At 33.1% G+C, this 24,763-nt stretch overlaps 2 protein-coding genes across 51 annotated transcripts in view; both read left to right on the forward strand.

Moving 5' to 3' along the window:
- The first annotated feature begins 3,214 nt into the window (after positions 1-3,214).
- The window catches only part of LOC108036014 (uncharacterized), a 37,896-nt gene continuing 16,347 nt past the window's right edge, over positions 3,215-24,763 (forward strand). For 5 of the 50 annotated variants that reach the window (XM_050886965.1, XM_050886964.1, XM_050886967.1 and 2 more), the window contains exons 1-13: positions 4,119-4,295; positions 7,819-7,911; positions 8,027-8,172; positions 12,694-12,854; positions 13,052-13,693; positions 13,758-13,888; positions 13,942-14,424; positions 14,875-15,020; positions 15,102-15,183; positions 15,234-15,340; positions 20,538-20,619; positions 20,670-20,776; positions 24,641-24,722. In XM_050886965.1, coding sequence (XP_050742922.1) covers positions 4,152-4,295; positions 7,819-7,911; positions 8,027-8,172; positions 12,694-12,854; positions 13,052-13,693; positions 13,758-13,888; positions 13,942-14,424; positions 14,875-15,020; positions 15,102-15,183; positions 15,234-15,236 — 2,031 coding nt within the window. In that variant the 5' untranslated portion in view covers positions 4,119-4,151 and the 3' untranslated portion in view covers positions 15,237-15,340; positions 20,538-20,619; positions 20,670-20,776; positions 24,641-24,722. Of the gene's footprint in view, positions 3,230-4,113; positions 4,296-7,818; positions 7,912-8,026; positions 8,173-12,693; positions 12,855-13,051; positions 13,694-13,757; positions 13,889-13,941; positions 14,425-14,874; positions 15,038-15,101; positions 15,184-15,233; positions 15,341-19,376; positions 19,860-20,310; positions 20,474-20,537; positions 20,620-20,669; positions 20,854-24,435; positions 24,582-24,640; positions 24,723-24,763 lie in introns of those variants that run through there. The other 45 variants (XM_050887003.1, XM_050887002.1, XM_050887001.1 and 42 more) reach the window with 22 other exon arrangements.
- Positions 23,116-23,641, forward strand: LOC122817858 (uncharacterized). The gene has a single exon (XM_044091231.2). It carries the CDS (start codon positions 23,213-23,215, stop codon positions 23,612-23,614), a length of 402 nt encoding a protein of 133 aa, XP_043947166.1. The 5' UTR covers positions 23,116-23,212; the 3' UTR covers positions 23,615-23,641.

The raw sequence follows: 24,763 nt of genomic DNA on the forward strand, positions 1-24,763 counted from the left end.
CTATAAAGCATAAAAACGAACGCTGTAATATCTACTGTAGTTACAGCATTAGTTATCATGGACGAATATATTAAGAATGGACTTAAATCTTGTTGAGCTCATTCGTATTTGGCCCAACGTGTTAAGAAAGGGCGAATTTCCACAGATGTAATAGATGCAAAAACAAAAATAGACTACATTATAAATATATTGTTTCGGTTTTCCCTTGCCGGGTGTCTCCTTTTGTATCTATAAATACATTGGGGGTTAACAAATTCCGATAATATTAAAATATTGCATACATGGTTATAACAGCATTTCCACGTTGACACAAACAGCTGAGCAGTATTTTAGAATTTTCTTTTTTTCTTTTCTTTTTTTTGAGGATAAAGACAAAAACTTCAACCAAAGTTTTGCCACCAACAATTTTGTGCCTTTTTTTATATGAAGTTTTTGGTTTCGGATTTTTTGTTGGGTCGTATACTGAGTAGTACTCAGTTAAAAAATACCGAGACGTGAGTACTCAATCTAACAAAAACTGGACAAAAAATACTATTTTCAGACCAATTTGTTTTGAATGTCCAGTGTTGATAAATGTAGTAATATCTGCGTTTAAGTTTACGGTTACACTGGCTTGATACAAGGAAAAATGTAATACCTATCACTCACAAACGGCGAGCTAATTATAGGAGTGAGCGAGAGGAAAATAGGCGGCTAACGCTTTTCGTAAGATTTGCTTTTCAGCGCGGTACTTAGAGAGAGGGAAGCCCCCTCCCGCACCACTAGTATTTTTTTTCTTTATTAATCTAATAGGAATTTGATTATTAAAATTGGTATTTAGAAGTATAAGAAGAGTTAGAGTGGGTGCCGAAACAGTTAATTTCTTTAATTTGTAGTTTGTAGCTTGTTCTATTTTTGTCGTTAGAGTCCTAACCGGTACAAATAAATTAATACTATTTAATAAAGTGGGGTAATCAATATTGCCACCCAGTTAGTCCAATACGAAGAGCAGCAGGATTAGGATTCTTCGCTCTTGAATTGAGGTCAGATGCTCAAGACGACATATACATACGTATGAAAGAAATGACTCCTGTATACATATTGACAGGTATTTAGAATTTTGAATTTTAAATTTTAAAGCTACCCATCAATCGAACAAAACAAGCCATATTTTGAAAAACTCCGTTTTATGGTTTGTGATCTAGAGGACCAACTCGACCAGGAACTAGCATCAATCTTCTTTGGGCATTTTCAATATATATTATAAGCATTTCCCAGCAGCAAATTTTGGTTTGTATCAATGTTGGTATTTTTTTCAAGCATCAATACCCCAACACCTATTAAAAGTGAGAAAAATAGAAGGCGAGATTGTATTGTATTGAGTTTTAATTATTTAAGCCTAGTACTCACATCGAAGAAAACCGCATGTTTTTCATAGGAGAAAGCGAGAGAACCGTTCCCATCCTAACTCTAACTCTCCCAAGGCGCTTGTTGGCACAGAATTGGAACCGCACGGTAATGATGGCGAAGTTTCCGCAACACTAGGAGGAAGCTCTAAACTACTAATTAACATAAATAAAAATATTCTCTAAAACCTTCCATATTTGTATTTCTTTCTGCACCACTTCAATTTTTTGCAACTTGACAGTGAGACCATACTACTTGGATTGCGGGTCAACTTTAAAATGTTCGGTCACACTACAAAGAATACAATTTTTCTCAGATCGGCTGAAGCCCAATATCCACTAGTAGTTTTAGTATTTTTCTCTAGGTAACGCGAAAGGCAACGCTGTGGCTGTTCTGGCATTGCTGGCTTTGTTTTGTCGACAAAAAAAATCAGCAATTTCTAAGAATGTTTTTATTAGTAATTACTTAATGTCAACATGGGCCTTGCGGGAGTGGTAGCCGCATTAATACGGGGATGTTCCGTTGATGCTGCAGAAATGGCAATGGCTCCGTGCCGTATAGAAGACAACCCGTCGTCTTGCTCCGCATTAGTTGCCAAATAGCATGTGTTGGGAAGCTCGTCGAAGATTGTATTGCTGCTGCTAAAATAATGCCTACATACAACAAAAATTAGATTAACCAGAGCAGCGTTGAAATAAAAATAGTCCAACGAAAAGGGCTAGCCGCCCATTTGCCACTCGCTCTCTCCTATAGTCAGATCGCGGTTTTTATCGATGTGACTGGTCTTTAGAATTATTAGCTTCGTTTGAGGCTCCTATAATTTCATTATCTAACATTTTAGGCGGCAAACATTGCCCTTTTCAATACCTATCAGTTGACCAAAAAATGTTTCCTCGCCACTCTACCACCCACAAACCACCCAAAACCGTTAGTATAGTGAGGTAAGTAACTCCTAAATCTATTTGATGGACACATTTTTAAAGATTTGTAAAATTGAAATTTTTATTTGAGTAACGGGAATTTGCCTCCCGAACATACATAGCTTTATTCGTTGGTGTACGAACCTAACAAAATAAAGAGTCCTGCTAGTTTTTTTTTTTTTGATTTTAGATAATCAAGCTATTCATTTTCCCCAAAAGCTTTAGAATACTTTTTGAAAAAAGCTTTTACTCATTTAAAATTAACTCAACTTATAGCTACATTCAGAAAATCGGACAACACTTAAAAACATAGTGAGTCTACATAGAAGCAGTCTATATTGTTTGCTCTTCAACTTCTGAACGCCGATCTTTAGTACATTTACATATATTAAATATGTGATGAGCTAATTAAAAGAAACAAAAACTATGAAATACTGCATTTGGCACACAAAAACTGTATCATAATACAATTAAAACTTACAAAGATAATAATCAACTAAACCGGATGAAAACATACACATTGTGTAAAAACATTGTTGAATCACAATCAAAAAAAAAGGATAAAAAGCTTATTTTGGTATGTTCCTCAACCTTTTTTTTAATCTGCAAAACATAAAATATTTAATTCGTATTACCTGGGTCATATACAAAAACATTCTTTGTATATTTTGTTTCAGTCAAGTGTGTATCCATATGTACACTTAAAAATTCGCAGAAAAGCTTCCCAATTATATAAGCATTTCAGGTGTAGTGAATCTCGATTTCTTCCAATCAACAACACACCCAACATATTTTTTAAATTTTATATTAATTACGTTTCATAAATATATATAGCATATAACTGCGAAGTTATAACTCAAATTTTTGAAACCATTATAAATGGAAAACGGAATAAATTCAAAATGTATAACAGCGAAGTATAGGTAAATGTCTACAAAAATCAACATTTGACCTATTTATGCATATGCATATGTATTAGAGGCGGATTTGCTGGCATTTAAAACGTGTGTGTGTGTGTGTGAGCTAAAATATTCATTAGGATTCATATTGGCCTGCAGATTCCTGGGCTTCCTACGCAGCACGGTGCCACGCCCTCTCTAACGCCCACAATCCCCGAAAATCTGTAACGCCTACAGTTCTTATGATAAAGAAAATTTTAACTAAAATGTGTTTGTCTCATCAATACCTATCGACTGGCCTTAAAAAACTGTGCCACGCCCACTCCAACGCACACAAGCACATCTACTAAAACAGCTGATAGGTGGCGCCCTAAGATATAGTTTCGTTGCTTATGTATACATCTCAATTTTCCTTTTGCTTGCACACATTAAAATCGAGTCCGTTTGGCCGTTATATGTGCTTTTTACCATTAAAATAAACGTATGCCCAGAACACAATGACAAAATTACCAGTAAACTTGTCATATTTTTTTATTTTTATTCAAATTTTTTATATATATATTTTGATTTATTTGTAAGTGTAATTATGTATGCACATATGTATTTGAATGAGATCCCTTTTGATTGTAATTTAGTATTTCTATGTGCTTTTTATACCCTTGCAGAGGGTATAATGAAGTTTGCAACGCAAGGAAACGTTTCCGACCCCATATATTCTTGATCAGGGTGTCTAGACAAGTCGATCTAGCCATGTCCGTCCGTCTGTCCGTCCGTTTCTACGCAAACTAGTCTCTCGGTTTTAAAGCTATCGGACTGAAACTTTCCCAAAAGTCTTCTTTCTATTGCAAGAAGTATATTTGTAAATTTGTCATAAAAGTTGAAAGCTCAAAATAAATCCTATATTTCAGCGAAGTTAACAACTGAGTATCTTAAACGAAACACCATAATGGACCAAATGGACGAAAAAAAAGGAATGAGCACTTTAAACTCTGATATTTCAAAGGGGCCTTCTGGAAATGGTATACCCTCGAAAAGATGCAAATCGAAAAGATCAAAAACGTATGAATATGATACACAGAATATAAACATGGTAAGACAATTGTATAACATAAGGCCCTCTTTAAGTTTTGTGTATGAGTATTTTTTTCCTGCCTCAATCTATTTTAACTCTCATGAGGCCTTAAATCTATTCATTATTCTTATTCATCATTGTTCCTTTATAATAAATATATAAAACCAATAATGTTTCATTTTTGAACAACTAAAATTTAATAAACACTACAAAATTTATAAGTATTTTATTTTTTGTTTTAGAACTTTACGTATTCTAATATTTTTAGTTCAAAAAGGTACACATTTTATGGTAGATATTCAAATAAGAAAAGATTATCTATGTATTTATTCGATTAGCTCCAAATTTTATTAGTATTTTAGGGAGGTTTGATTTTCTCGAAAATTGAATATTTGTGATCTGCCTTGTAATTGTAAATTGAACAAAAGTTCGCTTCGAGTTAGGCACACGTGTTTACAGTTGAGAATGGAGAGAATAAAAATGCTAAAGATAAATAATCGATAAATGCAAAATAAAATATAAATCTTACATTAAACAAATCGCAGTTTTCGTTTAACATCTTTTTAATATGATTAATTATTCAATAGAATAAGTTACCCAAGCCCTCTGCTCACTCTTAGTCGAATACGGCGAAGCATCCGCGACACCTGAAGGAAGTTTTAAACGTTTTATTAACATAATTAAGAATATTTCTAAATTAAAAAAATTTTAGTTGTTGCCTCTTTAAACAAAAAAGATTTTTAAACTTTTACATATGCGCCAGGTTATTACCTAAATCGTTGTTTTATACCCTTCCAGGGTATAGCGATTTCAGTCGGAAGTTTGTCGGAACCAGCCGGATCCGACAACTTTAACTTATAGCTCCCATAGGAACTATCGGGAAAAAAATTAAAAAAAAATTATATCTTCGGTGTTTTTTAACTTATAACCTTCTAAGTTTGGAAATAACCTTTTTTAATTAGTTCTGAATTTCGAATTAAATTTTATCAAAATCGGACGACTATATCATATAGCTGATATAGTAACGATCGGAAAATTAGCTGTAAAAAAATATGACATAACATTTTTTATATTTTTAAGAATTTAGAATTCAATTTAATAAAAATCGGACTGCTTTAACATATAGATGTAAAAAAATGGTCTAAAATTAAGAATGAAATATTTTTTTTTAATATCACTGAAGTCAGCAACAATCCTTAAAAAATGCACATGTTGTGCCTAAAGTTGATTATTTCTTATAACTGCAAGGGTATACAAACTTCGGCTTGCCGAAGTTAACTTCCTTTCTTGTTTTAAATTAGAGCCAATTTCTTGTTCTCAAGATATAAAAAAAAACACTTTTGAACAAGGTAAAAATCTAGTAAAGATCGCACCTACAGCAAACCAAAGTTCTGATAATCTACTTTTGTGACATTTACGATCTACTAAATAAATACATAACTTAATTATTTTGCAATGTATGTATGAAAATGCATTATACGATCTACTAAATAAATATGTTATCTTAATTATTTTGAATTCGGCACTCATTATGAAAATTGTACATTAAGTGAGAATACAACTAGGCTAATAGCGGGGGGTAATTATCCCCACCGGCCCCAACAGATCAAATTTTCTAAATTTTAACTTTTACACTTTTCGTCCACAGTGATATCGCATTGTTTCTAACAAGAACTCTGATTTATACTAAGCACGCACGATTCAGCATTTAGTTTTTCACACAGAAAAAGTTAAAACATAACTTACGCAAGCAAAAGTTTACCTACCCTTGCAGTTATAAGAAATAATCAACATTAGTACCATCATTTAAAATTTTTAAGGATTGTTGCTAGCTTCAGTGATATTAAAAAAAAAACTCAACTTTTATTTCTCTGACCGTTTCTTTGACAGGTATATGTTAGAGTCGTCCGATTTGTATTAAATTAATTCGAAAGTCTTAAAAATATGAAATATAATATTCTCAATATTATAAGATAATATGCCAAAGAAACTGCGAATCGTTTTTTTTCCGATATGACAGCTATATGATATAGTAGTCCGATTTTTAAAAAATTTAATCCGAAATTCAAAACTAACTAAAAAATGTATTTCCAAGTGTAGGAGGTTTAATGTTAAAAACACCAAAACATCATTTTTTTTTAATTTTTTCCCCAATAGTTCCTATGGGAGCTATAAAATATAGTTGTCTGATCCGGCTTGTTCCGACTTATATACTTCCTGCAATAGAAAGAAGACTTTTGGGAAAGTTTCAGTCCGATAGCTTTAAAACTGAGAGACTAGTTTGCGTAGAAAGGCACGGACAGACGGACATGGCTAGATCGACTCGGCTAGTGATGCTAATCAAGAATATATATACTTTATTTTTCCTTCACTGCGTTGAAAACTTCTGACTGAAATAATTATACCTTCTGCAAGGGTATAAAAACAGAGTATGTTGAGAAGAAGAATGGAAGCTAGCATGGGCAAGCCGAAGATTCTTTAATTTTAGGTCGTTCCCGTGGGAGCATTGTATGTATAGTCGGGCGGTTCAAAAAATAAAATCTTGTCCTAACCATTTGGAATGGTATTACCATGGACGGTAGTCTCCGAATATGCGAAGCGCACCAGGAGGGTGTAGAGAAAGGAATAAAAATCTGGTGTGATCGACCGATTGTTTGAAGGGATACATCAATCGAAAGGTATGGCAAAAACTAAAAGAATTATATTAAAAATCTTTAAAAAAAAATCATCTTGTTTGCGAGTAAAAGCTGTAAAAGTGTAAAAGTGAACATATAGATAATGTCATATGTATCTAGTTATATTGTCAGTTAATTGTTTAAAAATAAGAAAAATGTAGAAAGTGTATTTCATTAATAAATCGTATAATATTTTTTCGTCACAATAGTAAGTATGTTTTTTTTTTTATGACAGTGCGATTGTCACTTTGTTTAAAGTCGTTTTTGTTAAAAAACAATTTTTTTGGAGTTACCCTTGCAGTAAGAATTTTTTGTCATTATTCTGGTTTCTATCAATAGTAGTCAAATGTGAACAATAATTTCTAAATGTTTTTTGCTTTAAAATTAGTTTGGAAAAACGAGAAACTATTATAAGAAATAATTAGGAAAATATTAAATGTGCATAAAAAGCACGATCGGAAAATAAACAATTCATCGTTTCGTGTTCATGTTTCGTTTTTTGTCTAAAAAAAAGTGCACTTTTATGAACTGCAAATGTAAGAAACGTTTGCAGAAACTTACCTTGCTGTACGTCAAACCTCCATAGATGTAGTTTTATCTAAGCACAAAAGAATCACATTTTTTGATTTCGTTCCCTAATTTACGTCTGGGACTTTGGAAATTACTTACAGAAATGAAAGGCTAAATGTTATTTAATGTCGTGATGAATGCTTTTTGCAATCTATGAGTAAAGAGGATTATTATTCAAGGTCCCAAAAACATTTAATGCTTGCTTACACAAAAACAAACAAATACTCTAGTTTTATATGTATATGTATACTCCTAAAATATATTTCTGTTAAATTTACACGTTCTTTTATTTCTAGAAAAAAAGTTTTATCAAATTTGACGACCTTCAAAAACGTAATTTAATCCATGTACGTTCAAGAGATTCTAAAAAAGCTCAAGAAATTTTTCGAGTAAGCCAAGTACCACGAAATTAACTCATTACATTTACTTAATAACCGAATTATTTAAATATTTGTATTATATTGCCAATTAATCCAATTAAATTTTGTGTTATTCCTTTAACAGTCTACAATTGCTGAACAGCTTGACAACTGCCGTCAATGCAAAAAACCGGTATACAAAATGGAGGAAGTCATTCTTCAATTAAAAAGTGAAACGACTATTTTTCACAAAACGTGCTTACGTTGCAAGGACTGCAGAAAACAACTAAAGTGGGTACCAAACAGCATTTTTTTCTACACATAGGCAAATATGTAATTTATGCAATTAAAAACAGGAAAGAATGCTATAGTCGAGTTTTTCAGTTATTATATACCTATTACTAAGCTAAAGGGAGCAAAAGTGTGATGGAGATATACAAGCACTAAAGCGAGATTTTAAATTGCCACCTGTCGGATTTTATACCACTGCAAAGATTAATGATTTCAGTCAGAAGTTTGCACCGCAGGGAAGGAGAGGATTTTGATCCCATAAAGTATATATATTCTTGATCAGCATCACTAGTCGAGTCGATCTAGCCATGTCCGTCCGTTTCTATCGGGCTGAAACTTTTCCAAAAGTCTTCTTTATTTTGCAGATAGTATACAAGTGCGAACCAGCCAGATCGGACAACTATATCTTATAGCTCCCGTAGGAATAATCGGAAAAATAAATGTTAAAAAATGAAATGATTTGGAAATAACATTTTTTAATTAGTTTTGAATTTCAAATTAAATTTTATCAAAATCGGACCACTATATCATATAGCTGCAATATATCGGAAAACTGGTGGGAAAATAACATAAAAAAAATTGGCGTTTTTTAACATATAACCTTCTAAGCTAGGAAATAACATTTTTAATGAGTTATGAATTTCGAATTTTATCAAAATCGGACGACTATATCACATAGCGGTCATAGGAACAATAAGAAAATTGGTGGGAAAATAATATGAAACAATATAATATTTCATATTTTTAAGACTTTCAAACGGCCAGAGAAATAAAAAGAAATAGTTTTTTTTTTTTATATCACTGCAGCTAGAAAAAAGCCAAAGTTAACTTCTTTTCTTGTTTTTTATTGAATTTTTCTTCAACTTGTTTATAACAGTTTAATGACTCATGCCCAGCTCTTGATCGATGCTACGGCTGCTACTATACCAAACTCTTTCAATTCAGCGATTTTATCGCAACTTCCGACGAAGCGTGGCGCATCCTCGACTACTTTTACACCAAAACTAAAACGTTGAAACCATCGTCGTGTGGTTGAAACCGAAACAGTATTGAGTCCATGAACTGCACAAATTTTATTGGATAGGGTAAAATGCTAACAAATAACGTTAAATGTTGTGGTCAAATAAGCAATGTTCGAAAAATGATGCTAATACATATTGTAAAACTTTGAATTTCAATTTTTACGAACATGATGCGATGGCTCAGGGTCTGCCTCAGATGCGAGAGAAAACCGATTCAGAGTTTTAAGAAACAACCACAAACAAACTCTTAATGGCAAATAGGTTGATGGTACTGAAAAAAACATTACGTCCTTCTTTTTTCTTCTTTTATTAAAAAAAAATTATTCTTTTTACTATTATTATACCCTTTTAGGGGCTAAATAATATAATATATTATAAAATATATATATTTTTGATCAGCATTATTACACGTGTCGATCAAGGCTGGTTCGTCTGTCTATCCCTCGTTTTGTTTCTACGCAATCTAATCTCTTAGTTGTAAAGCTATTGGAATAAACCCTTCCCAAAAGTCTTATTTTTATTGCAGGAAGTATACAAGTCGGATCAGCCTAATCGGACAACTATATTCAATAGCTCTCATAGGATTTATCATAAAAATATTTTTGAAAAAATTTAACAACATTTTAACTTTTGATGCTTTTAGACCTAGAATATCACTCTCTTTTTTTATACAAATTTCAAATTAAATTATTATGTACCTGTTAATCAGGTTAAAGTAGTGAGAGTCGGTAGATAGCAAAACTGTTTTTTTTTTCACTAACTCATAGCCACCACTAGCGGCGTAGTGGCGTAACACACCAGGAGGATGTGTGACTACTACACGAATAATCTACAGTAATCGTCCGATTGTTTCAAGTAAAGCATCAATCAAAGTAATAATCATTGGCTTGGGAGAAAGAGCGGTGAAAGTGTAAAAGTGAAAAGAATCACACCTCCTCAACTGTCAAAATCGGACGCTCTTAGAGCAATGCGCAAAAAAAATAATAAATGTTATTTTGCTTGAAGGTTTGTCCTAAAGCGTTATTTTGGAGTCCTAAAAATTCCAGAAGATGTTAAACAGCTCAATATAAGAAACATTAGTTCTATTACTTTTGGAAATCTAGCTAGCTTGACGAGAAAACAGCTTAACGGACAACTTGCTAAATAGCTAAATGTTTGATTTATATGTCGTTAGAAAGGTATTTTGAAATCCTATGCACGCCTTTCATATATGATTTGTCTAAAATTTTATTTTATTTAAAAATAATGGTCCAAAGTTTTTTTGTTACGATTTTTTTAAAGTTTTCTTTTCTGACTTCTTTACGATTTTGAACTAAATTTTATGTTGAATAGTCCTTATTAATAAACTTTTGACATACGACTCATTCTTGTAAAAATAACCGTGTCAAAGGTTTTAACAAAAATGGCAAAATTTACTACCTTTGATTTTTTTCTGCGTTTCCATACTCATTTAAATGATTTAAATTCTTATAAAAAGTTCCGCATAAGAAACTTAAATTCTAAGAGTTTTGGGCATATATGCGAGATGGGTTAAAAAATAAGGTGACTTTTCAAATTTCTCTACGTATTTTCGATCATCAATTTTTTGTTTCATTGTGTTGGAAGTTTAAAATGTATATAATTCCTTGTTTGGTTGTTAGAAGCGAAAAGGTTATATGTGTAATGCGCAATCACCTTACTTTTTTAAAAACGCTTGGTATGGACGATTTGATTTATTTTATTTGACGATCGCATCACTGACAAATTAAAGTTCTGATATCAACTTTTGTGACGAAAATGTATTAGTAGTAGTTTTTAGATTCGGCTCCCTGCTATTTAATATTCCTTGCTTAGTTGTTTGATTTTAATGAAGCGAGCCGAATGTAAAAAATTTAAAAAGTATAAAAATTAGTATTAAAATTAAAAGTATAAAAATTGTATCATTTTATTTTTTCCCAGGATAAACGACATTACCTGTCGTTAAACTACTTTTACTAAATCAACCAGAGTGCGTGCGATTTGCCATAATAATAATTTTAATCCGACACAACAGATAATGTGTCCTCGGAAAGGTATTTACCTGCAGATTTGCCTAACAGTTCTATAATTGAATTCTCAAATGTAAGCTTTTTTAGCAAAAACAAAATCGATTCTAAGAAAATATGTTTAAGTACACCACCTTGTATAGAAAGCTCAAATTAGTCAAGAAAATTCGATTTTAAAGTCAAAAAAGTTGTTTATATGCTTAAAATGGTCCCAGTTTGCCGAACCGTAATTTAATGTAGACTTTTTGTTATTACGGTTAAATATATACTAACTAAATTCGTAAAGCGTAACTCGATCAAATTCAACACCACGAAGATACCAACTTTTCTTGGTGAGTTAGGAACAGTTTTGTGATGATGATGACTGATGTTTATTTATCGCTTCCATTTATCCAAATGGATATAAATTTATAAAAAACATCTCACAAAGTCAATAATGATTTTTCAAAGGTAGAAGTCTTATTTCCAACATTGGGTTTAATGTTGCACTTTTATAGACAAAAGTTCATCCAACTTTTTCATGTGTCATAATGTTTTAAATCGATTAACGATTATTTACCTCTGAAGTAAAATTTATTTAACTCAAAATCCTTTTTTACAACTTTCGACGTGATTAATGAACTTAAATATATATATGGCGATGAAACATCATCCATATCACTGTAAAAACTGGTTTTATGCATGAAGTCTTCTGAAAAATTCGAAAAACGTAAAAGATAATTCGTATTCAATGTGAGATCTTACACATTAGCTAAAGCCATAGATGGGTCATCCGCTGTACAGCCCTGACTAGGCACCCAATGACTTTTTTTATTGCCGGTTTATCGAATGCAAACGGATTCGACCAAACTTTCTTCTTCGGATAAGGAGTTACGTATCGCAGATAGCACAAATTATACAAACGTCTGAAACGGAAATAAGTTGTATAAATTGATTTTGTAATGTTTATTTATTTATTTGACAGCGCTACGAGTGTACCCACACAGTTTTGAATGTATGTCGAAGCAAAATGAAGCTGCACCAATATTAAGATAACGTTCCATTTCGATTTACTGAAAAAGAATTATGTATCAAACAACACCAAAGTTATGTTTAAAAAAAATTGTTATCAATTTGTTTGATCTTGCTATGGGAGTTATATGATATAGTTGACCGATTCGGCTCGTACCGACTATATGCTTTAGAAATAAGACTTTTGAGTTCAGTTTGCGTAGAAACGGACAGACAGACAGACGGACATGGCTAGATCTACTCGTCTAGTGATGCTGATCAAGAATCAAGATCCGTATGAATGCAGAGATCTCGGAAAATCGGACCATTCATTAAAAAGTTAAACAAAGTGTGAACTCTTGTGTACAGTCGTTTTGCCCTTGCCAAGTAACGGATATTGATAGTCTGTGGCATCGACTACGACCTTCTCTTTTATTTTAAAATATATTTTATGGCATTTTATGATCTTTTATAATATCCCACAGACCTGAAAGCTATAACGTTCATGATGGAAACCTATACTGTTCTATGCACTTTAAATCAATATTTGCACCGAAGATAGTTTGTGAAGAATTTACACCACTAAAGCCAGAGCTTATAATACGAGAGAATCAACCAATAGAATTACCACCGGATGTCGCAAGAGGTAAAATAAAACAATGAATACAATGAGCGGCCAGGCGCCGCCTTAATATGACTTTGTACATTTTGCCACAACTTTTCTTCCACGTTTTCTTACTCCAAAAACTAACAGACTTTACAACGTTTATACAAATTCGCTTTAACATTTCGTTATAATAAACAAATAAAAATTGTTTTAAATGTATTTATTTAACATTGCAGCTTCCGATAAGCCAAGTCTTGGACTTGACGAACTTCAACAGCTAAATGTGCGCTCAAAATTCAACGTTTTCGAAAATGGTTGTAAAGAAAAAATCGATTACCTACAAGAACGGCAAGATTCTGCACTTACTCATAGCAAGTCAATAGGGTCCACGATAACCAAACTTCATAAGCTCGGAATAACTAATTCAAAATTTGATGAACTAGATAATATTGAAAAGACCATTGATAAGATAAATTCGAGTACCGACGAGGAAAGCGAAATGGTTTTTTTGTGCTCCAGAAAGAATATTGAAAGGGAAAGGCCAGTGGGCTTGGGAGAAGCAATGAATGATATTAGATCAAAGTTCGAGCAAGGTGAAGTGATGACAAAAGAAGAACGTCGCGAAGAAAGGAAACAGGAAATACAGAGCATACGTTCTCGACTATTTTTGGGCAAACAAGCAAAAATAAAAGAAATGTATCAATTAGCTGTGGCTGAATCAGAACATGGCGTTACATCGGCGGGTAAGACCCCCGATATTAATGTCATAAATGCCACTCATCTTATAAAGGATCGATTTGAGAATGGTGAGGTTTTTAACGATAATAAAGTTCAATTAAAGGAAGCAATTCAAGCGGATGCGGATGTGTTTGAATCTGGTATGCGTATATTTACTACAAAACAATTTATATTCGATATATATTTGCTTTACCTCAATTGCAGGAATAGGCAAAGCATCGCGAAGTATCTTCATGGAGCTAGATGCAAATTTAAGTTCAAACTTAAATAACAGTCGTACCCAAAATAACCGTCCCGATAAAAAGATTGTGAGATGTAATCAATTGTTGAAAGAGGTTAGTCCATATTAACTTTAAAAATTGTGTACAATTAAATTTGTTTAATACAGAGTACCGGTGCTGACATTATCAAATGCGACTCAAAACCAGAAGAAGTTAAAGTCGCCACTGAAGAGTTAACAGAAAGATTTAAATTCTTTGAAAAATATGCCCCTGTCGAAAATAAAAAAAAGAAATTTCGCATGACTCCGCCACGTGACGGTGTTGTGAAGATGCCGTCTCCTGATTTCGACACAGAGGGTTCAATTCAAACGCCCTTATTCAATGATAACGTTTTACAAAAAACCAAAACAACGTCAACAATATTAAGCAAGTTTCGCGAAATGGAAGAGCAACAAATGAATGAGAAAAACAAGGAACGAAGCCCAAAACCATTAAAGTGTTTTACTCCGCCACCAGAAACTGTCGACCATTTCAATAGATCAGATACTGAGGAAGAAAATGATAGTGAAAGCGATCAGAACACTGATGACGACGAAAAAAGTTTTGCGAATGTGCTTAACGGTTGCAACGAAGATCAAGGGCTTTACGAGGTAAAACTTATGCTAATATCAACTTATGCTATTATAAATAACGAAAACAGAGATCATTTCGGCAAGCCTATGTATTAATACTTTATCTGACCATGCAAATAAAATATATATCTAAAATAGTATAGGAATAATTTAGTAATCAGGTTGACCAGCCGAGTCAATCTAACCATATTAGTCTGGTGGCTTCTGCGCTGTACCTACAAACAGTAATAACGTTATTTATTGTTAACCAATTAGTATTCTAAATTATCAACGACTCTAAGGTATATATAGTAGCCTAGGCATTAGTCTGATTGTCTGATGGTTCTCTCTTTATTCTTAACGGAATTCGAAAGGTTAAATTCTACATTAATTAATAAAATAATATTACGGAAAATAATATTCGAAAAGTTAAATTCAATAACTACATTAGTTAATAAAATAATAAAAAAAAAATTTATCGTTTTACAGGCCCAGAATGCAGCTCGTGCTAAACAGTTGCGGGCGAAGTTTGAAAAGTGGCAGATTAACGAAATAGAGCGCGAACTCAACGAAGGAAGTGGAGACACACAATCATCACAGCTTATTTCAAATGAGTCCATTGAAAGTGCAAGAAAGTGAGTTCCAACAAAAGGTGTCAAAAAAGAAGTTAAATAATTTCAAAAAAGAAGTTAAATAATTATGTCCTTAAATTTCAGAATTCGGGAACGCTTTGAAAATATGAATATTTCTGACTCTCAACTGGCGAACGCACCAAGAAGTCTAATCAAACGTTTTGTTGTATGTGTACAAAATTAATTAAAACTATTCGACTTATCAATTTATTTTAGTAACGCAATGAACGCCTGATGGTCTAGAACGACGAAGTATCATAATTATTGCGAATTAACCATAAATCACGTAATAAGAGGATCCCCAGAAGCTTCGAAATAATATCGTATATTTTATATGTCTTATATAAATACATTTTTGACATTTTGAATGTGGCAAATACAATATGATTTTAATACTTTATTCTATTGCTTTATCCATGAATTCCAAGAATCGTTTGGCATATTGTTCATGATCATGTCGATATGCCATTAACATTACTGCCATATTTAACATTTTTGGCTGCTTTTGCCGACAGAAATGTGAAACATTACCTTTAAGTCAGTTTTTACGCTATATTTAGTAAGAACGCCAATAATTAAAACACAAAATATTTCACGTTTTTCTGCAATATAATTGAAACAACTATAGTTTTGAAGATAAATAATATATATAAAATAATTTGGTGGTAGTCTATCTTTAACTAGAGGTATTTTGCTAAAAATATGTAGTTAGAAATTTAGAATACTTACGCTTTAGACAAAACGGCTTATATACATATGCATTGCGGGATAATAAATAGAAGTGTCGTTTTTCGTGCCAATTTTGAGATAAAGTTGAGGCAAAGAATGATTTCTGTGAGGTTAAGCGGACAAACAAACTATATGTATCGGACAAATTTTTACTTCAAGGTGTGATAGTTATACCCTTTACTTATAGAATAAAAGGGTATACTAGTTTCGTCGGAAAGTATGTAACAGGTAAAAGTTAGCGTTTCCGACCCCATAAAGTAATCTTGATCAGGATCAATGGCCGAGTCGATCTAGCCATGTCCGTCTGTATGTCTGACCGTCTGTCTGTCTATCAGTATAAACGCTGATATCTCGGACACTATAAAAGCTAGAACAGCCTACCTATCAACTGATCCAAAATGTTCCACGCCCACTCTAACGCCCACACACGAAGTTAAAACGCTTAAATCTGTCTGCCGCCCACATAACGGTAGGTGGCGCCGTAAAATATCGCTTTGTTGCTTATATATCTCCATTTCCCTCTTCCTCCCTAAAACTGAGTAAGGGGTATCTGATAATCGAGGCACTCGACTATAGCGTTCTTCCTTGTTTTATTTCTGTCATCAATGTCATAGTATTAGCAGTAAAATGTGTCTTCGGCCTAAACTCGAGGGAAAAATTACAAGAGATTTTTATCTATAGTCAATGCTATCAGCTAAATTTTAATGTTTTTAAATCTTTAAAAATTTGGGCGTGGCGCTATCCAAAAACCTCAAAAATCTTCACGCCAAATTTTAACTTTCTGGATTTTATGGTTTCTGAGATCTCAGCGTTCTTACGTATGGAGAGACCAACTTGGCTAGAACGACTCGGCTTGTGATGCTGAAAAAGTAGCGATTTGCCATAAAATAATTTTAATCCGACACAACAGATAATGTGTCCTCGGAAAGGTACATGTATTTACCTGCAGTTTTGCCTAACAGTTCTATAATTGAATTCTCAAATGTAAGCTTTTTTAGCAAAAACAAAATCGATTCTAAGAAAATATGTTTAAGTACACCACCTTGTATAGAAAGCTCAAATTAGTCAAGAAATTCGATTTTAAAGTCAAAAAAGTTGTTTATATGCTTTAAATGGTCCCAGTTTGCCAAACCGTAATTTAATGTAGACTTTTTGTTATTACGGTTAAATATATACTAACTAAATTCGTAAAGCGTAACTCGATCAAATTCAACACCACGAAGATACCAACTTTTCTTGGTGAGTTAGGAACAGTTTTGTGATGATGATGACTGATGTTTATTTATCGCTTCCATTTATCCAAATGGATATAAATTTATAAAAAACATCTCACAAAGTCAATAATGATTTTTCAAAGGTAGAAGTCTTATTTCCAACATTGGGTTTAATGTTGCACTTTTATAGACAAAAGTTCATCCAACTTTTTCATGTGTCATAATGTTTTAAATCGATTAACGATTATTTACCTCTGAAGTAAAATTTATTTAACTCAAAATCCTTTTTTACAACTTTCGACGTGATTAATGAACTTAAATATATATATGGCGATGAAACATCATCCATATCACTGTAAAAACTGGTTTTATGCATGAAGTCTTCTGAAAAATTCGAAAAACGTAAAAGATAATTCGTATTCAATGTGAGATCTTACACATTAGCTAAAGCCATAGATGGGTCATCCGCTGTACAGCCCTGACTAGGCACCCAATGACTTTTTTTATTGCCGGTTTATCGAATGCAAACGGATTCGACCAAACTTTCTTCTTCGGATAAGGAGTTACGTATCGCAGATAGCACAAATTATACAAACGTCTGAAACGGAAATAAGTTGTATAAATTGATTTTGTAATGTTTATTTATTTATTTGACAGCGCTACGAGTGTACCCACACAGTTTTGAATGTATGTCGAAGCAAAATGAAGCTGCACCAATATTAAGATAACGTTCCATTTCGATTTACTGAAAAAGAATTATGTATCAAACAACACCAAAGTTATGTTTAAAAAAAATTGTTATCAATTTGTTTGATCTTGCTATGGGAGTTATATGATATAGTTGACCGATTCGGCTCGTACCGACTATATGCTTTAGAAATAAGACTTTTGAGTTCAGTTTGCGTAGAAACGGACAGACAGACAGACGGACATGGCTAGATCTACTCGTCTAGTGATGCTGATCAAGAATCAAGATCCGTATGAATGCAGAGATCTCGGAAAATCGGACCATTCATTAAAAAGTTAAACAAAGTGTGAACTCTTGTGTACAGTCGTTTTGCCCTTGCCAAGTAACGGATATTGATAGTCTGTGGCATCGACTACGACCTTCTCTTTTATTTTAAAATATATTTTATGGCATTTTATGATCTTTTATAATATCCCACAGACCTGAAAGCTATAACGTTCATGATGGAAACCTATACTGTTCTATGCACTTTAAATCAATATTTGCACCGAAGATAGTTTGTGAAGAATTTACACCACTAAAGCCAGAGCTTATAATACGAGAGAATCAACCAATAGAATTACCACCGGATGTCGCAAGAGGTAAAATAAAACAATGAATACAATGAGCGGCCAGGCGCCGCCTTAATATGACTTTGTACATTTTGCCACAACTTTTCTTCCACGTTTTCTTACTCCAAAAACTAACAGACTTTACAACGTTTATACAAATTCGCTTTAACATTTCGTTATAATAAACAAATAAAAATTGTTTTAAATGTATTTATTTAACATTGCAGCTTCCGATAAGCCAAGTCTTGGACTTGACGAACTTCAACAGCTAAATGTGCGCTCAAAATTCAACGTTTTCGAAAATGGTTGTAAAGAAAAAATCGATTACCTACAAGAACGGCAAGATTCTGCACTTACTCATAGCAAGTCAATAGGGTCCACGATAACCAAACTTCATAAGCTCGGAATAACTAATTCAAAATTTGATGAACTAGATAATATTGAAAAGACCATTGATAAGATAAATTCGAGTACCGACGAGGAAAGCGAAATGGTTTTTTTGTGCTCCAGAAAGAATATTGAAAGGGAAAGGCCAGTGGGCTTTGGAGAAGCAATGAATGATATTAGATCAAAGTTCGAGCAAGGTGAAGTGATGACAAAAGAAGAACGTCGCGAAGAAAGGAAACAGGAAATACAGAGCATACGTTCTCGACTATTTTTGGGCAAACAAGCAAAAATAAAAGAAATGTATCAATTAGCTGTGGCTGAATCAGAACATGGCGTTACATCGGCGGGTAAGACCCCCGATATTAATGTCATAAATGCCACTCATCTTATAAAGGATCGATTTGAGAATGGTGAGGTTTTTAACGATAATAAAGTTCAATTAAAGGAAGCAATTCAAGCGGATGCGGATGTGTTTGAATCTGGTATGCGTATATTTACTACAAAACAATTTATATTCGATATATATTTGCTTTACCTCAATTGCAGGAATAGGCAAAGCATCGCGAAGTATCTTCATGGAGCTAGATGCAAATTTAAGTTCAAACTTAAATAACAGTCGTACCCAAAATAACCGTCCCGATAAAAAGATTGTGAGATGTAATCAATTGTTGAAAGAGGTTAGTCCATATTAACTTTAAAAATTGTGTACAATTAAATTTGTTTAATACAGAGTACCGGTGCTGACATTATCAAATGCGACTCAAAACCAGAAGAAGTTAAAGTCGCCACTGAAGAGTTAACAGAAAGATTTAAATTCTTTGAAAAATATGCCCCTGTCGAAAATAAAAAAAAGAAATTTCGCATGACTCCGCCACGTGACGGTGTTGTGAAGATGCCGTCTCCTGATTTCGACACAGAGGGTTCAATTCAAACGCCCTTATTCAATGATAACGTTTTACAAAAAACCAAAACAACGTCAACAATATTAAGCAAGTTTCGCGAAATGGAAGAGCAACAAATGAATGAGAAAAACAAGGAACGAAGCCCAAAACCATTAAAGTGTTTTACTCCGCCACCAGAAACTGTCGACCATTTCAATAGATCAGATACTGAGGAAGAAAATGATAGTGAAAGCGATCAGAACACTGATGACGACGAAAAAAGTTTTGCGAATGTGCTTAACGGTTGCAACGAAGATCAAGGGCTTTACGAGGTAAAACTTATGCTAATATCAACTTATGCTAATATAAATAACGAAAACAGAGATCATTTCGGCAAGCCTATGTATTAATACTTTATCTGACCATGCAAATAAAATATATATCTAAAATAGTATAGGAATAATTTAGTAATCAGGTTGACCAGCCGAGTCAATCTAACCATATTAGTCTGGTGGCTTCTGCGCTGTACCTACAAACAGTAATAACGTTATTTATTGTTAACCAATTAGTATTCTAAATTATCAACGACTCTAAGGTATATATAGTAGCCTAGGCATTAGTCTGATTGTCTGATGGTTCTCTCTTTATTCTTAACGGAATTCGAAAGGTTAAATTCTACATTAATTAATAAAATAATATTACGGAAAATAATATTCGAAAAGTTAAATTCAATAACTACATTAGTTAAGAAAATAATAAAAAAAAAAATTTATCGTTTTACAGGCCCAGAATGCAGCTCGTGCTAAACAGTTGCGGGCGAAGTTTGAAAAGTGGCAGATTAACGAAATAGAGCGCGAACTCAACGAAGGAAGTGGAGACACACAATCATCACAGCTTATTTCAAATGAGTCCATTGAAAGTGCAAGAAAGTGAGTTCCAACAAAAGGTGTCAAAAAAGAAGTTAAATAATTTCAAAAAAGAAGTTAAATAATTATGTCCTTAAATTTCAGAATTCGGGAACGCTTTGAAAATATGAATATTTCTGACTCTCAACTGGCGAACGCACCAAGAAGTCTAATCAAACGTTTTGTTGTATGTGTACAAAATTAATTAAAACTATTCGACTTATCAATTTATTTTAGTAACGCAATGAACGCCTGATGGTCTAGAACGACGAAGTATCATAATTATTGCGAATTAACCATAAATCACGTAATAAGAGGATCCCCAGAAGCTTCGAAATAATATCGTATATTTTATATGTCTTATATAAATACATTTTTGACATTTTGAATGTGGCAAATACAATATGATTTTAATACTTTATTCTATTGCTTTATCCATGAATTCCAAGAATCGTTTGGCATATTGTTCATGATCATGTCGATATGCCATTAACATTACTGCCATATTTAACATTTTTGGCTGCTTTTGCCGACAGAAATGTGAAACATTACCTTTAAGTCAGTTTTTACGCTATATTTAGTAAGAACGCCAATAATTAAAACACAAAATATTTCACGTTTTTCTGCAATATAATTGAAACAACTATAGTTTTGAAGATAAATAATATATATAAAATAATTTGGTGGTAGTCTATCTTTAACTAGAGGTATTTTGCTAAAAATATGTAGTTAGAAATTTAGAATACTTACGCTTTAGACAAAACGGCTTATATACATATGCATTGCGGGATAATAAATAGAAGTGTCGTTTTTCGTGCCAATTTTGAGATAAAGTTGAGGCAAAGAATGATTTCTGTGAGGTTAAGCGGACAAACAAACTATATGTATCGGACAAATTTTTACTTCAAGGTGTGATAGTTATACCCTTTACTTATAGAATAAAAGGGTATACTAGTTTCGTCGGAAAGTATGTAACAGGTAAAAGTTAGCGTTTCCGACCCCATAAAGTAATCTTGATCAGGATCAATAGCCGAGTCGATCTAGCCATGTCCGTCTGTATGTCTGACCGTCTGTCTGTCTATCAGTATAAACGCTGATATCTCGGACACTATAAAAGCTAGAACAGCCTACCTATCAACTGATCCAAAATGTTCCACGCCCACTCTAACGCCCACACACGAAGTTAAAACGCTTAAATCTGTCTGCCGCCCACATAACGGTAGGTGGCGCCGTAAAATATCGCTTTGTTGCTTATATATCTCCATTTCCCTCTTCCTCCCTAAAACTGAGTAAGGGGTATCTGATAATCGAGGCACTCGACTATAGCGTTCTTCCTTGTTTTATTTCTGTCATCAATGTCATAGTATTAGCAGTAAAATGTGTCTTCGGCCTAAACTCGAGGGAAAAATTACAAGAGATTTTTATCTATAGTCAATGCTATCAGCTAAATTTTAATGTTTTTAAATCTTTAAAAATTTGGGCGTGGCGCTATCCAAAAACCTCAAAAATCTTCACGCCAAATTTTAACTTTCTGGATTTTATGGTTTCTGAGATCTCAGCGTTCTTACGTATGGAGAGACCAACTTGGCTAGAACGACTCGGCTTGTGATGCTGAAAAAGTAGCGATTTGCCATAAAATAATTTTAATCCGACACAACAGATAATGTGTCCTCGGAAAGGTACATGTATTTACCTGCAGATTTGCCTAACAGTTCTATAATTGAATTCTCAAATGTAAGCTTTTTTAGCAAAAACCAAATCGATTCTAAGAAAATATGTTTAAGTACACCACCTTGTATAGAAAGCTCAAATTAGTCAAGAAATTCGATTTTAAAGTCAAAAAAGTTGTTTATATGCTTTAAATGGTCCCAGTTTGCCGAACCGTAATTTAATGTAGACTTTTTGTTATTACGGTTAAATATATACTAACTAAATTCGTAAAGCGTAACTCGATCAAATTCAACACCACGTAGATAACAACTTTTCTTGGTGAGTTAGGAACAGTTTTGTGATGATGATGACTGATGTTGTAAGTTGTATGAATTGATTTTGTAATGTTTATTTATTTATTTGACAGCGCTACGAGTGTACCCACACAGTTTTGAATGTATGTCGAAGCAAAATGAAGCTGCACCAATATTAAGATAACGTTCCATTTCGATTTACTGAAAAAGAATTATGTATCAAACAACACCAAAGTTATATTTATATTTATATTAAAAAAATTGTTATCAATTTGTTTGATCTTGCTATGGGAGTTATATGATAGAGTTGACCGATTCGGCTCGTACCGACTTATCAACTATCTGCTTTAGAAATAAGACTTTTGAGTTTAGTTTGCGTAGAAACGGAAGGACAGAAAGACGGACATGGCTAGATCTACTCGTCTAGTGATGCTGATCAAGAATCAAGATCCGTATGAATGCAGAGATCTCGGAAAATCGGACCATTCATTAAAAAGTTAAACAAAGTGTGAACTCTTGTGTACAGTCGTTTTGCCCTTGCCAAGTAACGGATATTGATAGTCTGTGGCATCGACTATGACCTTCTCTTTTATTTTAAAATATATTTTATGGCATTTTATGATCTGTTATAATATCCCACAGACCTGAAAGCTATAACGTTCATGATGGAAACCTATACTGTTCTATGCACTTTAAATCAATATTTGCACCGAAGATAGTTTGTGAAGAATTTACACCACTAAAGCCAGAGCTTATAATACGAGAGAATCAACCAATAGAATTACCGCCGGATGTCGCAAGAGGTTAAATAAAACAATGAACAACAATGTGCGCTCAAAATTCAACGTTTTCGAAAATGGTTGTAAAGAAAAAATCGATTACCTACAGGAACGGCAAGATTCTGCACTTACTCATAGCAATTCAATAGGGTCCACGATAACCAAACTTCATAAGTTCGGAATAACTAATTCAAAATTCGATGAACTAGATAATATTGAAAAGACCATTGATAAGATAAATTCGAGTACCGACGAGGAAAGCGATATGGTTTTTTTGTGCTCCAGAAAGAATATTGAAAGGGAAAGGCCTGTGGGCTTGGGAGAAGCAATGAATGATATTAGATCAAAGTTCGAGCAATCTGAAGTGATGACAAAAGAAGAACGTCGCGAAGAAAGGAAACAGGAAATACAGAGCATACTTTCTCGACTATTTTTATAAAATTATAATTTTATTATAAATGCCTTTCATCTTATAAAGTATTTATTTGAGAATGGTGAGGTTTTTAAAGATAATAAAGTTCAATTAAAGCAATTCAAGCGGATGCGCGTGTGGTTGAATCTGGTATGCGTATATTTAGTACAAAGTCGCCATTGAAGAATCAAGAGAAAGATTTAAATTCTTTGAAAAATATGCCCCTGTCGAAAATAAAAAAAGAAATTTCCCATGACTCTGCCACGTGACGGTGTTGTGAAGATGCCGTCTCCTGATTTCGACACAGAGGGTTCAATTTAAACGCCCTTATTCAATGACAACGTTTTACAAAAAACCAAAACAACGTCAACAATATTAAGCAAGTTTCGCAAAATGGAAGAGCAACAAATGTATGAGAAAAACAAGGAACGAAGCCCAAAACCATTAAAGTGTTTACTAACTAAAGAATGTATATATTCCTGATCAGGATCTCAAGCCGAGTCGAACTTTATAGAGTTATAAGTCTATGAACCCTTGCTAGCATCATCTGAAAACCACTTTAACACACACAAATCACAAGTTTTTTTGTAAATTTTAGATCAGTTAATTTTTGTATATTTATTGTTATACCAAAAATGGTTTTTGTTAAACCGTTAAGTAATATACTAAATTATCAACATGTCTAAGGTGTATATAGTAGCCTAGGCACTCGTCTGATTGCTCTCTCTTTATTCTAAATTGTACGTTGTGATAAGCCTTTTGCTGACGGAAAATAAGATTCGAAAAGTTAGATTCATTAAAATCTACATCAGTTAATAAAATAATAATAAAAATTGTATCGTTTGCAGGCCCAGAATGCAGCTCGTGCTAAACAGTTGCGGGCGCAGTTTGAAAAGTAGCGGATTAACGAAATAGAACGCGAACTCAACGAAGGCCGTGTAGACACACAATCATCACTGCTTATTTCAAAATAGTCCATTAAAAGTGCAAGAAAGTAAGTTCCAACAAAAGGCGTCAAAAAAGAAGTTAAATAATTATGTCCTTAAATTTCAGAATTCGGGAACGCTTTGAAAATATGAATATTTCTGACTCTCAACTGGCGAACGCACCAAGAAGTCTAATCAAACGTTTTGTTGTATGTGTACAAAATTAATTAAAACTATTCGACTTATCAAT

Source organism: Drosophila biarmipes, chromosome 4, assembly GCF_025231255.1.
Source record: "Drosophila biarmipes strain raj3 chromosome 4, RU_DBia_V1.1, whole genome shotgun sequence".
Classification (NCBI taxonomy): domain Eukaryota; kingdom Metazoa; phylum Arthropoda; class Insecta; order Diptera; family Drosophilidae; genus Drosophila; species Drosophila biarmipes.

What these genes read in the sequence shown, in the direction of transcription:
- LOC122817858 (XM_044091231.2), top strand. Translation starts at nt 23,213, where the DNA reads ATGAACAACAATGTGCGCTCAAAATTCAACGTTTTCGAAAATGGTTGT.